The sequence below is a fragment of the Rhagoletis pomonella genome, unplaced genomic scaffold (assembly GCF_013731165.1).
Source record: "Rhagoletis pomonella isolate Grant_MI unplaced genomic scaffold, Rhpom_1.0 Rhpom_scaffold_00003, whole genome shotgun sequence".
NCBI lineage: Eukaryota > Metazoa > Arthropoda > Insecta > Diptera > Tephritidae > Rhagoletis > Rhagoletis pomonella.
In genome coordinates, this window is record NW_023458557.1 from 31,811,587 (window position 1) to 31,827,910 (window position 16,324).

At 34.5% G+C, this 16,324-nt stretch overlaps 1 protein-coding gene across 13 annotated transcripts in view; it reads left to right on the forward strand.

Moving 5' to 3' along the window:
• Positions 1–5,762, forward strand: part of LOC118735137 (Krueppel homolog 1) — a 428,624-nt gene extending 422,862 nt beyond the window's left edge. For all 13 annotated transcript variants that reach the window (XM_036464769.1, XM_036464763.1, XM_036464767.1 and 10 more), the window contains one exon: positions 5,220–5,762. In XM_036464769.1, the coding sequence (XP_036320662.1) occupies positions 5,220–5,586 (367 nt within the window). In that variant the 3' untranslated portion in view covers positions 5,587–5,762. The remainder of the gene's footprint in view (positions 1–5,219) is intronic.
• Positions 5,763–16,324: the final 10,562 nt, after the last annotated feature.

Sequence of the window (16,324 nt, forward strand, 5' to 3'; positions counted from 1 at the left end):
TCTGCAGCTTCCTGACACTCCTCATCGTACCAGTTGTTCTTTCGGGCTCGCTGAAATCCGACTACTTCTTCGGCGGCGGTACTTAATGAGCGGGAAATGTGGTTCCACTGCTCGCATATGTCGGTTTGTTGAAGAGAGCAGGTGTGAGAGTCGAGTAGCGAAAGCGCTGGCTGTCTGTTGTGATTGCAGCTTTTCGACGTTAAGCTTTCCTTGCATATTTGGGCGCACATTTTTTGCTGCACAGAGGCGGGTGCGTATCTTGGCTGCTACAAGATAGTGGTCCGAGTCGATGTTTGGGCCTCGGAGTGTGCGTACGTCTAAAACACTGGAAGCGTGCCTTCCGTCTATCACAACATGATCGATTTGGTTTCTCGTTTTTCGATCCGGAGACAGCCACGTAGCTTGATGGATCTTTTTATGCTTGAACCTAGTACTGCATACTACCATGTTTCGGGCCCCGGCGAAGTCGATCAGCCTCAATCCGTTGTCGGACGTTTCGTCGTGGAGGCTGAATTTTCCGACGGTGGTTCCAAAGATCCCTTCCTTGCCCACCCTGGCATTGAAGTCGCCAAGCACGATTTTGATATCATGACGGGGGCAGCGCTCGTATGTGCTCTCCAAGCGCTCATAGAAGAGATCCTTGGATGCCTCATCCTTCTCTTCCGTCGGGGCATGGGCGCAGATGAGCGAGATGTTGAAGAATCTCGCTTTGACGCGGATTGTGGCTAGACGCTCGTCCACCGGGGTGAACGACAGTACTCGGCGACGGAGTCTCTCTCCCACCACAAATCCAACACCGAATTTGCGCTCCTTTACATGGCAGCAGTAGACGTCGCAAGGCCCCAGACATTGCTTGCCTTGCCCCGTCCAACGCATTTCTTGGATGGCGGTGATGTCAGCTTTTGTCCTTACGAGGACATCAACCAGCCGGGCAGAGGCACCTTCCCCATTAAGGGTCCGGACATTCCAGGTGCATGCCCTCAAATCGTAGTCCTTTAAACCTTTGCCGTGGTCGTCATCATAAGGGGGGGTCTCATCCGAGGCTTTGCCTTGCTTCTTCACTGGAAGTGGTTTTTACGTCGAACGCGGGTCCGAAGCCCAGCGCACAACCCATTGCTGGGACGGGGGTGGTTTCGCAACCAAATACACGTTTATATAGCGAGCCGCTTGCTCCAAGCAGACACCCGCTTGCAGCCGCACCTACTGGTGAACAGACGCTGCAGACTTCAGTGAGCCCTTAATCCGAATAAGTAAGTCGGAGTGGCCCCACCGAAGCTCCCTCTCTTTCTGCCGTGACCCAAGGCTCCACTCGGATTGGTTACCGCATCTCGCACATGGGTTGCTCACGTTGCCCAGAGTGCGCGAACGAGGACGCAAGAGTCGGGATTGAGTATAGCCATGCAACGTACATACATACATACATCTTATTCCCAAACTGCTACTTAGCACGTTTCTGTAATTCAGTATCAATATTAAAGCATTCATTTAGGAGGCATTTCTGCCCCAACCATGTACAGATATGGCATTGGTATTGGTGGGACTTTTGAAATGATTTTTTCGCTCTATTTTAAACTGATTTGAAATTTTAAAAATTGCCTGCACATCAGCATCAAAATACCTATCTAATGCTGTATAATGGTTTATACCTTAGAAGTATAGTTTAGCCGTAAAAGGGGTGTAAAGGAAACATGATTGCCTATTTATATAATTAATATGGTCAAAAGTGCAAACAGCCGTCAGCAATAAAAAATCATTAAATATCAACGCGATTTTTTAGCCGCTTAAAACTTACATTTGTTTTCTTAGAATTAAAGACCCGATATATGTATCTGCGTAGGTACTTAAAATTTTTCTAAATATTCAGATTAAACAGGTCAAAATTTAGACGAAAGTTCGTTGAATTTTTCTAAGTTCTGTATAAAGCTTAAAAGTTTGACTTGTATAGTTTTGATTAAAGCATGAAGCACATTTTTATAAAAAGGTAATAAAAAAAATTTAATTGAAAAACATTGCAAATATAAAGCAAACGAGTAAGAAAGTTTAAGTTCGGGCGGAGCCGAACATTAAATACCCGGCGCAAATATTAAATATATGTTTTTCACCTTTCCGACAGATACCGCTACATGGCAAGCCGGGGTGTATCAATTTTGAGTACATTAGCGTCCTTAAATTTCGAAATATTAAATTTTCAAGCATTTCTAAAATTTACCGTTATATGTAAAGCGGCCTTAATTTTAGCTCGATTTCAATAATTTTCAACGCTTTGCTTTTATGTGGCAAGCACAATAACCATGCCGAGTTTGGTACAAATTGGTAGAACGGTTACCGAGATACATATATGTGATCATAAGTGGGCGGTGCCACGCCCATTTTCCAAAATTTTATCATAAACGTATTTCTTAATAAAGAATTGTTGCAAGTGTCAATTTTGAATAAATTAGCTTTAATATTTACTGATTTATCGGAGATTTTGTGTTTCTCTAAATGACCCTTATATGGAATGTGGGCGTGGTTATTGTCCGATTTTAAAAATTTTCGGCCATTTGGTATGCTGTACCAAGCCCAACAATTGTGCCAAGTTTGGAAGAAATCGGTGCAGTGGTTGCCAAGAGATACACATGTAACCATAAGTGGGCGTGGCTACGCCCATTTTCAAAAAATTTATAATATTCTTATTTTTCGTCTAAAAATTATTGTAAATATCAATTTTGAGTGAATAATCTTCAGTAATTACTAAAATATCGCAGTTTTCGTATTTCTGAAAATTATCGTTATATGAGAGGTAGGCGTGGTTATTGACCGATTTTGCCCATTACCATCCGCCCTACGCCCGAAAGAAGTACACGTATCAAGTTTCGTTAAGATATCTTAATTTTTACTCGAGTTATCGTGTGCACAGACGGACGGACAAACGAACGGACGTACGGACAGACAGTCACCGCTTAATCGATTTCTCTTTTCATCCTGATCATTTATGTATACATTTGTCTATATCTATCTCGATTCGTTTTGCCTGTTACAAACAACCGTTATGTGAACAAAGTTATAATACCCTTGTGCACAAGTGCGCTCAGGTATAAAAACACCATGCACTCACTTTTGATTGCCAGTCTATGTATGCATGTACATATGTGTGTAAACTTTATGCCAAACTATCATTATTTTAAATTGTATTTGCATCAAAAGGAGAACAAGATAAAAAATTTAACAAAAATTACAAACTAATGAAAATTATGTGAAGATTTACCATATTTTCGTTTAGTTGCTCGCAAAGAACATCACATTTCATGTTGCTCAACATTGTATTATGTTATCAACATTATATTGAACAGAATTTCTACATTCCGACTTGAACTTTTCTAACGCTGTTAATTTTTCGTCCGCGAGGTCCACTTTCAGTTTGCACCTTCTCTATCTATCTAAGTTCTCTGTCATCGTTACAGCGAGCTTGGAAAAAAAGTATCAGTTGCCAAGCAGAAAAAGCATCAAAAGTAAACAAAACTGTTATTTGTTAAACTTTTATTTAAAAAACAAATAATAAATTAAATTTTATAATTAAATCCATGGTTATAAAAAATATTTATATTTCTTGCTTCTGTATGCTTATTTGCATAACGAAAAACAAACTTATAGTGCCCCTAAACCACACAAAATCATTGCGCGACCCGAGACTTGTACAGGTCAATATTGTGGAAATTACTACAGCACAAAATTGCGCAAACCTTATTTTGAAGAAACGTTGCTTAAGTAAATATGTGCAAGACATATGAATGTGCGTTGTATATTTTTATAACATTCGCTTTAAAACATAAAAAAAAAGAATATTAAAAAAATTTAATTTTTTTTCTTCGCTCTTATCCATATTTTACAGCAAGATCTGGACAGCAAAATCAAAACTAGACTAAAAATTTCACAGTTGTCGCCATACGCCGCTCAAATTATTGTACAATAACATAAGCATGAGCAAAATATCAAAATAATTTTTATTTGAGCGCAATAACTGTGCAATTTAGTACAAACGACCCTATAACACCGGCGTGTACAAAGAAATTTCGGGTTGTGTTTCCCTTATAGGAATTACCAAATCAAACTTATAAATATTTTTACATAAATAAATTTTGAGACTTTAAATAACAAGAAAAAAACAAATATTTGCCTTTGAACTAGTAATATTATTCATAGTTTTCAAAAATTCATTCCTGCTAGCCGAAATTATCAAAATAGGCAATTTGGGAACAAAAAAGTATCAGATCTTACATTTTAGAAAAAAAGTAATACAAATTTACAATTGTATCAAAACGGCAACACCGATCGTGCAATCCCGTATTCCTCGGACTAAAACAAGTAAGACTAAAAATTCGCTCAGAGCGAGATAGTAAAATTGAAAAGTACGGGATCGCTTTCTAGTAAAAAATGGTAACCTCTGTCAACTTCAACATAACCTCCAAATTTTGGTTGTAAATTTTTGCTTATTTTATATGTAAACACACTCAGCTCACACATGTAAATAACCAGAAATACTTTCAAATTCATTAGAATCCACTTAAACAAGCAATTAAATATTTTTCAATATGAATTAGCAGAGTGCACTTTTCTTTTGTTTACAATTTGGTTGCCAAACCCACTACAGCTGATCGTTTGACACCTTTACCCGAATTTGCCAGCAAAAAATTCTCGGACTAAAACTGGTTACTTCTGACAGAGAGAGAACCGTATTTACTCTCTTTTTTGTCCTCTCAATAGTCAGAGAACCGAGTACGGGATCGATTTCCAGTAAAATCTGACTGATTCTGACTATTTCTGACTAGTCCGGACTTGTACGGGATCGCAACTACTGCTAAAGTAACAGAGGCAGCGCCGCTTGGGTTACGCTTGCTTGCCTCACCGCTCGTGCCATAAATTCAAATTGGTTCGATAGTCGACATGCGTCTTCTGTATACTGTTTATTCTGTGCTTATAGCCATTTACTGAACCTTTTGTTTCTTTGTTAGAGCTTCTCAAATATTGCAAAAAAAAGCGATTTTTCGACACTTTGATCTGATGGAAATTTATACTTACGGATTCGAAATCAGCACAAAAAAGTCTATGGAAAACAGTGTTGCCTTTTGTTTTTTTTTTTTTGGAACTACTATTAAACTGATATTGATTGAATAGATTCTCAAAAATCGTCTGAATATTTTATGTACGTAACCTAAAACATCTTTTGTCTTATTTTTCAGACCTTCACCACTCAACAACGAGATTGTTCGCCAAGTGGAGGCGGCGATAGCGCCACTGCGATCTTCAACAGAATCACCCGAACGTTCATCATCTCCCGAGAGCGATTCTATGATGATGGCCGATCGCGATGTAATGACATTACCGTTGCGCAAACGTAAGCTTTACATGCACGAAGGATCGCCAATCGCTGCAGCAGCTGTTAATGTCTCTACACGAGATATTGATAATGCGTTAAGTCACATTGCACCGACATCGGGCAACAGTGAATCGAATCATGCACTTAGCGCCACGGTTAGTGCCAACCATGAAAACGGAGCAAAGGTGATGCGTATGAGTTCGGTTATACAGTTTGCCAAAGCCTCATAATTTGTCAGGCGATAGAAAAGCTTTATTAACGAAAACAATTAAAGACTGTTTCAAAAATATTTGTATTTAATGCCGCAAAATAACATTGCTGATTTTAAATACGCTGCGCTAGATTATAGATTATCTGTACGGTTCAGATTAAATCCAAAAGTCTATGTAGATGCTAATATTGAAAAGTATTATTTTTATATATGTATATATTAGGAATGTTATCCCGGACTTTTTAAGGATTACTTGGCAAGAATCCCGGGATTTTCGGGATTTGTAATTTGCACTGATGGCAATAATAGAAACTCCTTTTCTTGACCAGTATTGGCTATATTTCTTTTTTTATTTAATAATTAATATTTTTTATAAATGTCTAGCTCGTTATACATACAACACCGCGCGATAGTAAATTTTAAACACAAATATCAATACATTCGCTAAACCCTGGGCCAAATATAGTAAAATTACGTTTTTAGTTTTTCACTCTGACGTCATTAACTCAAATATGATTTAAAAAATTCAGAGAAATGTGCTTAGAGAAGAAGTATGGGTATAAAATTAATGAGGAAATCCTGTAGAATTTAAACAGATTCAAGTTTCTAGAGCAGAAGGGCTGGTAAATATTGAAAATGTCATTTTAAAATTTTATCCTTGAAATTTCGTAATATTTGTTTTTGAAAAAATTACATGTTAAGGTCTAATATAAACTCGATAACATCCTCGAATTTCGTTCTTCTAACTTTGTCAGCTTAAAAATTACCTAATCGTCCTTGTGAGTCCAAAAAGTTAAAATTTTTTAAATTCTAAAGAAGTATCCTATTGCATTTGTTACCCATATTTCTACATTGCATTGAATTTTTTTAAAGATTTTTGGAATTAATCATATCTTTGAAATTACAAAGTCCTTCAAAATAAATCCTGCGGTCAGAGAGAAAAGATAAAAAACGCCACTTTATAAAAAAGCAGGTTTCAAACCCATTTATTTATTATTTATTTCATGGTAGGAGAACTTCTTAAACAATATGGAAGCAATTTTTTCGATCAAAGTTGTTGAAAAGTAGTGAATATCTAAATCCCGGGATCCCGGGATTGTGACAACGCCATCCCGAAAATCCCGGGATAGGAAAAAGCCGACAAATTGACATCCCTAGTATGTATGTAGATATGCATGCGTACATACACAAACACCCACATAATTCGATATCATATTCAATTAGGCCAAAGTCCCTGCAGTAAAATTTAGAGACAGTCTGACAAAGCTCTAGTTCCGAACTACATATCTCAGAACTATCTCTGAACTTGTGCAAAAGGAATTCAGAGCGGGACGGTTGAAATTTGCGGTGTAAATGTGCTAATACACACTACTCGGACAATACGAAAGTAGCTCAGCGAGGAAAAATGGAATCTGTAACAGAAAAGATAAAACGAAAAAATATCAAAAAATGGAATCTTAAAAACGGTTTCTTATAAAAAGAACTGTCCAAAATGGAACCGGTTAAAAACTGGTTGCAAGGTAATGCACTGGGCGACAATTGCCACCGCCAATGACATCGCCGTGTAAAACTGGACAGTTGAAAGCATTGCTTGGGTATTGAGCTAGAACTGGTAGTTTCGCCAAAAGGTCTAGTTCTACGCTAGTTCTGAGCTAGTCAGATTTTCTGCAGGGGTACTGCTCAATTCTTCCAAATACATACATTTATGAAGACACGGATACCTATAGAAGATCGTGGTTGGATCGTGGCGTTATTGACTATTAACGTATTTATTAAATAAATATTTAGTTTAATTTATGTAAACTTTTAAGACCATTAAAGCTGTAGCATGAAAAAGTGTTAAGTATTTTGTTAAGTAATTGTTTGTACATATGTACATACATATGTATGAATGCATGTTTAAAAATCAGTTTTATTTTATGGCAATAATATGGTAGACACTTTTGTTAATTTTTAGTTAGCGTTGAGTGAGAGTTGAAATTTCGTTATCTTATATCTGTGGACTTTTAACAAAACAACTTCTGTGCTTGCTGTAGGTTGGAATATTGTACTCTATAAGAAACTTCGATTCAAAAATTTAAATTTTTTTTTTAAATTTCTTTAAGGTATCATTTAAATTACTCCTTTAATGACTTAAAATAAAAATATCGTATGAGAACTCAATTAATTACTTCTTTGAAGAGAAAATGACCTCTTTCGAGAGAATTTGGTTTGTCACATACATATGCATGTATAAACCACATTTTTTAGGATAATAATAGTTTGGCTAAGCGTTAATTTTTCTATGTACATTTTCTAGTTTTTTTTTTTAAGTAACAATTTTGGTCTTTGCAATTATGTTCAAAACCTATGCACATATTTAGATGTCGCTCTTTCAATGGAAGAATGGCAGGAAAAGGACTTAAAATTTTTAGGCAATGTTTTCCCTTTAATCAAATCAATAAAAATCAATATATTCGCAAAACTATTGGCCAAATAAAGTAAAACTGCGTTTTTAATTTTTCATTCCGGCATCATGATTTATTAAGGACTTTGAAATTACAATGATATGACTGATTAAAAAAATTACTAAAAATGCAGTGCATTGTGTAATAATGATATAGGTATCAAATAAAGAAGTAAAAAATAAGGTGCATAAAGGTGAGTAGGTAGTGAAAATACCCTTTTAAAATTTTATCCACGACAACATTCTCGAATTTCATCTTTCTTACTTTAGTAGCTTAAAAATAAAATTAATTAAAAGGGAATTTTCAGTACTTAAAACTACTTGAATCCTTTTTAAATCTACGGAATTTTTTCCATTTAAAAACTTGACGCCAGAGAGAAAAACTATAAATTCAGTTTTACCATATTTGGTCCATAGTTTCATCAGTATATTGATTGTTTTTTGTCTTTTGAAGTAAAAAATGTAATAAATAAACCCTTTAAATTTCATGCAGATAATAAAGCTTCAATTAGACCTTAATTTAGTGCCCTACTTTGGCCAATGACTTGTATAATTCCAGCAAACGAGCGATATATAGAAGTGCAAAATTCAACAGATTTATAGTCGACCTTTCACAATGCCAGTGAATAGTAAACTATTATATGGGCAATTCCCACAAACTTCGAATTTTTTTGTGAAGAAATATTTTTTCTTAAATTGCGAGCACATGTCTGAAATTTTTAGTATACGCTGCTTCAGCTGCTGGAATACATAATCCAACGTGGTGCATCGTTTTAAAACAATGCACCATACGTTTTTTACGCGTTTTTTTTTTTTAAGTAGAAAGTGGGCGTAATTTTAGTCCGATTTCGAAAATTTTCAACATATAGGTCTTTTATGCCAAGGTCAATAATTGTACTGAGTTTAGTACAAATTGATAAATCAGTTACCGATATACACATACAGTGAACCAACCAGTAGTTTACCATTGATTTTTGGATTTTTTTTGTTGACCGCGCTCCGCATTTTTTTTTCATATAAAAAAAATTTTCGAATATAAATTGCCAAAAATCAACGGTTAGTCCTAGCATCTACAGCCCAAGCTCTTTCATTTGACTCCTCATTTTCGAAAATCGAATGAACGGTTCAGATTTGATGACATGGACAAAAAATGCCTTTGGGTATTATAGTTATATTGTTTCTTTTTTAATTTTTCTTATTTATTTTTCGCCCTTTAACTTTTTAAAGAACAAATAAAAAGTAGTGCCACGAGGATCATAGTTCAATAGTATATTGTACAATAGAGCACACACGTATTTGGCTAAATTTTCCAATTGCAGACGATGTGCTAATAAACATATGCACTTTCAATTTTGTGCACGCATCGTAACCTTTTAAAAAAGTTGTTGTTTTTTTTTAGTATCTTATAATAAGAGCACATAAGCCTGCCACGTCTAGATTGATTTCCTTTATGCTCTAGAACACTATAAAAGTTGTCCGATAACAGTTTTAGGTACGCACCAGCTACAGTATACTATAAAAGCTGCGAGTATCAGAATTAAAAAAAAGGAGTCACGCTACTTTGACTCTTCATAACCTCTTTTCTATTACTGCATTCGATTCTGCTCTTCAAATACTACCAGTTCATTATAAACTCAAACATGAGCAATCAACGCACCAAATTTTGCAACGTAAAAATAAACAAATAAAATAATAGAAGTCACACCTTTTATTTGTGAAAGTTTCCCAATTTTATTTTTGAATTATGTGCATATTTGGCTAGAAAATATGTACGGTAGTCCTTTTTTGCATTTACATAATCTTCACAATATATGTAACCTGATATTTGTTAATGAAACAGCGAAAATTATGTGTCCGAATAAAAACTGTCGAGTCATGCGAAAGTTCGAAGTAATTGAGAATTGCCCATATATTAATTTCGGAATGTAAGTATGTTTGTATGTATATGTGAAGATGTATTTCAACTCCACGATGAAAGTCAAATAACTGTATTTTATATTATTCAATGTATGTTTTGTTCTTGCGATATTACTTTAGGTTTCCCTACCATATTACATACCTATAAGGGAGGAGTTTCATTACAAAACTCAAAAATTCCAATTTTAATGCTTTTGGTTTTGCGGATAGCATCTTGCGCTGCTATGCAAAACGTTTAGGAAGCTTAGAAAGCTCTCGGAGAGGTCAAGGCGGTGTTCACCGAAATATAAACATGAATTAAACTGTAAGCTCAACCTTAGGGATGTCGGCAAAACATCAATGCATCGAGAATATCGACGTTTAAATAGTCGATGTATCGATGCATCGATGTTTTTTGAAAACTGACATTAGTACACTAAACCGTCGTTCCAGTTTTCCAATTGTACAAAAAAGAGAAGTGACTTTGACCAAAAAATTTAAATGGCTCCAAAAAGTTCCGTTAGAAACATAAGTAGCAGTAAATTGTTTCAAATTTTGTATAATTTTGCTAATAACAAGTTTTCAGATTTTTGTTGCTTCAGAGCTATTGGTTCACACTTCGCGAATAACTTCAAAGTTTCATCTTGAGCCAGATCGAAAAGAACCGGTAGCCAAATCTACGCGATTATGATTCTGATACATAAATTAGAAGAAGAAACTCGCCCTATATTTTATACCTAACATTTTAGTTTTTTAAATTTCAAATGTAATTTCTTAATGTCACAACTTCATTGGCAAAAAGTGATATAAAAAGATTAATTTGCATGTATGTATGTTTGCATAAAACCATTAAATACTACAAATAGCCTTTATGAAACCTTATATCCATATAGCGGAGATTATATTTACCCAGTTAACAAAAAAAATATTTAAGGGAAAGTAATACGTTTTGTTGTGAAACTCCTAAAACTTGTCAAGTATATAAAAAAACGTATACATAAAAGCGACAAAATATGTATGTTTTCAAATAAAAAAGCCATAAGTTTAGACCCTGAGCGGGCTGAGCGAAAATTATTTAATTTTAATATATTAACAAATGTGCATCCAAAGTCTTATTTAAAATGTTTACGCTCTTAATGCCAATTAACGACATTTTACCATACGTATGTAGTAGATAATAAAGCAAAAATAAATTCAACCTATTTCTAAAAACTAAAAACCAACACTTTACAATAAATAACACGGTGCTGCAAAGAAAAATCACGGAATACACCCGAAACAAAACCTAATGGTGGTTGTGGCTAAGGTCGAGTACAACATGAAAATATGTACCTTTATGTTCGTACTTGATGCACTTATCTATTAACAGCTTGAAGCTTAGCTTGTTGAGAGTTCTCATCGGTTACAATTTAATAAGCCCCTATTTTTCTTAATTTTTCAACTTTGACCATCGCTGATTTCAAAAATTTCTAGGAAAGTTGCCAAATATGTAGTACTAGCCGGCCTCATATGCGCGAGGCTTCGCCACGCGCTGAATGTGTAGAAATACATTAGGGCTGCCATAATCTTGAAATCATCGACCAGAACACTTATCATCCAAATAAAAAACGAAGATACTAGTGAATATGGTGCCAATATCTTACATATAAACACATTTGCTTAGTTTCTGTGGTTGCACTATTTTGAAGTAATTTCTGATATTATAAGCAATGTAGTTTTGTGGCACAATCCGTAGAGTTTAATGAATTATGATGATGTGATTGTATGAAACGCACAAAATTTGAATTGGTTTAAACATACAGTCATGTGAAAAATAATAGGGAAGCGACGTTTCGACAAGTTTTGACAATTTTTCTTTTCTTTATTTATGGTTATCGTTATGGTTATTTAAGCGCGCGACCAAATTTGATCTATTGTGGACCCTATATCAACTTTAGTTTCTTAGTATACATAGGGTTGCCAGATTTTTTTGCGCAAAATCAGTACCTCAGACTTTTTCATGCTATAAAAATCAGTACTTTTCAGTACACTTTTACTGCAAAATTATGAATGTAAGTAACAGAGAATCTTTTAAAACGCCAGAGAATTTGTTTTTAACCATATTTTGGTATAAAAATAAGATGTAGTTCTCAAAAAATAAAAATGTTATTCATTTTAACATGAGTGTAGACATTAACATGTGGTATAAAATATTCTTATAGTATAAGCTGACCAACCGTCCTCATTTGAGGAGGATTGTTCTCCTCAAACGTGATTTGCCCTCCTCAAAAATATTGTCCTTATCTGTCCTCCTTTTGAGCAAAAATGTCCTCCTTTTCAAGTTTTATAGCAGTCATGAAATTTTCAAAAAATTTCGTTAAGAATATTATTATTTCCTAATTGGACACAATCATTGGCCCGTAGTCATAGTTTTTAATGATTTAAATTGTGTTTTATAGTAATCACCGTTTTAACTCTTTCATAGTCAACTTAAAATGCATTTTACGACAAAATCAGAGTTTTAACTATAAAATGAGGAGAACGTGATTTTAAAATGGTAAAATAGGGTTCTAAGTTTTGTTTTGCTGTTGAAGTAGTAAACGCAGTAGCACCCAGGTTCGGTCCCCACTCCATAAAAATTTTTTTAATTTTACTAATATTTTTTAATATAAAAATTTTTGTAGTTTATTTTATTAAACTTTATTTTATTCTTTTTTAATGGTATTTCACATAATCATTTCAAGTAAATCATATTTTTGGAGTTTATTTTACTTAAAAAGGTCACAACAACTATAATTACATAAACAAAATTTAAATCATAATTTTTAAGAGAGCAAAAAAGATGTAAAAAATGTTTCCTGGCAGTGGGATTCGAACCCATGACTTCCCGGCTTGCTAAATCCTAAATTCTGCTGCGGACACAGCGGGAACTAATTGAAGTGCTCATATTTTTTTATATTGCCGAGTAAATGTTTTTCTCTTCATATGGATAACTCTGTTCTTGTAAACGTAAACTCCTTTTAGTCTTGATAAATAACATTTAATACAACTTTCCCACGACACCCTAATTACGTAGTTCGCTGCCTCATTCGCACTCCAATTACCCTTCGAATTACGTAATTCGCCACACTAAATTTTGAGAGCGTTTCCCGGAAATTTCGCCACTTATTCGTATTACTGTACACGATAAATTCTTGTATATATATATTAGAGTGATCCATTTGGAACAAGTTTTATTTAAATTTTAAAATGTTTCGGTGGGCATTTGAAATTTGTTATGTGCATAACATGTAAAAAAATTTGTTTTCATTAAAAATGTTATAACTTTTGAACCGTTAAATAAAGTCATAAAAAGGGATAAACGTTTTTTCTAGGCATATCCTTGTAGGGCATTAAATTCTCTAAAACATGACCTTAAAGTTGGTTATCTTAGAGACGATTAAGAGTATTAAATATGCTAATGATATTGCTGAACGAGATATAGCGTTGATACAAAATTATAATCGAACCTTGATGAAAGACGAAGAACAAAAGCAATTTCAATTACAACTACAATTAAATAATTTAAAAAGAAATAGTCAAAACTTGTTAATATGTGGCGGTCTTATAACGCAGTGTACTATTAACTTGTTTGACTTGTGTTTAGAGAAACTTTGAATTGTTAATTTATTTGTTATTTATGTGTTAAAATAAATATACATTTTTTTTTTGTGTTTTCAATGTGGAGAATTCGACCTCCTGGAATTTTAAAAATTCTGGTGACCTTATTATAGTATCCTTTTATACAGGAGTTAATACAGTATTTAATATTTATGACATTTTTGAATACATATCAATAATGAAATAATTTCCACGTTCCGTGTTTAAATAATTAAAGAATTTTTCATTTCATTTTAAAATTGCTTCTAATTTGGAGTTCTCCTTTAAAAATTTTAATTAGAACTCGGTTTCTCTCTCTGCGCCAGGAAGAAAACTTTATAATTAAGAACCTCTCAGTTGCTTCGTTCGAGCAACTCGAAATCGAGATATCTTTTATGCAAAACTCTTTTACTATGTCAATAAATTGAGAAAAAAGAATCGTAAGTTGTAGGCAAAAGCCATTCAATTAATCAAATTTGTTGTTACTATACTTAAATTTTTTTAACAACAGTCGACAAAAACCGTCAGCCCTCTTTTGAAATATATGACAACTATAATTAAATTAGGTTCTTCTTACTTTTTACAGTACAGTTTAAGGAAGTTCCAACGTTATGTAAAAACTTTTAAAAAGTCCTAAAGTATTTTCGTTGTGTAAAATAATATTTCACAAACAAACTACTTGGGGAAAGATTACCGAACACCAAGTTACCGAGTACTAAGCTCGGTGGGAAAACCCTTATTACAAATTTGTATGCTCAGAGTTGAAAATTCAGTACAAATCAGTACAAATTTTGAAAAATCAGTACAATAGCATACTGATTGAAGAAATGAATAAAATCAGTACTGTACTGATAAAATCAGTACGTCTGGCAACCGTAAGCATACACAAGAATTGTATTAACCTCTGCTGCGAAATCTGCATTAGGTCGATATCGCTGAGCGTATAGTCATTTAAAAATCTGGCTCTGCGGTGAGCTAGTGTTGGGTGGTTGGTAATGAGGTGTTCCATTGATTCCTCTTCTTCACCACAGAACCTGCAGAGGCCTGTACTACAGAGGCCAAGCATTCGCATATGTTTGTTGCACATATAGTGGCCAGTTAGAGCTCCACACAGTGTTTTTACGTTTCTTTGTTTAATGTTTATTATTCTTTTTAAAATATGCAGCTCATTATCTAACAAAACCCGTATAAGCCCAAATCAAATTCCAAACATTGTAGAAAAATTCACCAAAATTTTACTACTACAAACTTTTTATTAAGAATTTTTAAAAAAATTCTAAGTACCCTGTTTTATAGCCCATCGAATTCTAGCTCAATAAAGTTCCAGTTTCAAGTGGGTAAGAATTCGCGTTTACTTTTGATAATTTTTTGGCAATGATGTTAATACTTTATTTCCCACAAAAAAAAAAAATATTCGAGCACACTTTATATGGAAGAAATGCGTGACACCGTCAGCAAAAAAATTATCTAAAATCAATGCGAATTCTTAGCCACCAATCTGCCAAAAATCAACCGGGCGTCTGCATTGACCTTCTTTAAAAAAAACAGGAACATTTTATGTGTGGACCAGGACAGTTTTCTAAAACCAAGACAAAACCTGCACATATATATTAGAGATCGGAAAAACAGTTGATTTTCTACGTGACATGTCGTGTTACGCATTTTCACGAGTGAGCGTGAGTGGTTTTAAGAGAAAAATCACATAACTTCCGTGATCGTGCGTGACTGAAACTGTGGCTGGCGTGAACGTGCGTGTGTTAGATTTTCCGTCAATCACATAATTTTCGCATATCGAGCCCTAACCGGCAAATTGATATAAGCGCCATCTAGATGCTCTAGGAACATTTCTGCATCAAAAAGAAAATAAAAAAAAGTCGCTTTCATCTTTTTGGCGTTTAGGGCTCGTATGATGTCTGTATACTAGGGTGGTCTTTAAATTTAGGAAGTAAATGTTAACATCAGATTTCCAAAGCCTCAACCTCTACGTCGATGCTACTGTGGCGGAAGATATCACATATAAATTTTGGTCCCGATTTGAGACGGTTAAGGCGTGTCGCACAGGGGGCAAATTTCAGATTCCTCTATGGAGACTCAAAAAATTAAAATTATTATTTTTTTCATACCCAAACTCGATGCAACTACAGTCGAAGATATCACATATAAATTTTGGCCCCGATGGGAGACGGTTAAGGCGTGGCGCGCAGGAGTCAAAATCCAGATTACCCTATGAAGACGTCCTAACCGACTCCAATCGGGACCAAAATTTTTATATGACGTCTTCGACTTTAGTAGTATCGATTTTGGGTATTAAATGAAACAAATATTCTTGATTTTTTCAGTCTCCATGGAAAGTCTGGCCTTGGACCCCATTTCGACACGCCTTAACCGAATCCAACCGGGACCAAAATTTATATGTGATATCTTCGACTAGGGTAGTATCGATTTTGGGTATGAATTGGCAAAACAATTAATTTAAACTAGAGTGTCAGTTACTGTCGAAATTCGACAGTTTTTCTAGTTTTAGAAGCCTTGGAGAGGTTTTCTAACTTAACACGTAGCGATACTTATACGGTACAAATTAACTAACCGGAAAATCTTCTGCTAACACGTAACTAATTTTCTTTTTTATCAGAGAAGGTCATTGGAGGACTTCGGCAGGACTTGGAATTGACCCGATACATTCAAGTTTATCGATAAATTTCAATGATAACTCAACAAAATTCGTTAACTCGACCAATTTCGATAACTGCGAAATTCGATGGCTCGATATATTTCGATAACTCAAAAATGTAAAAAC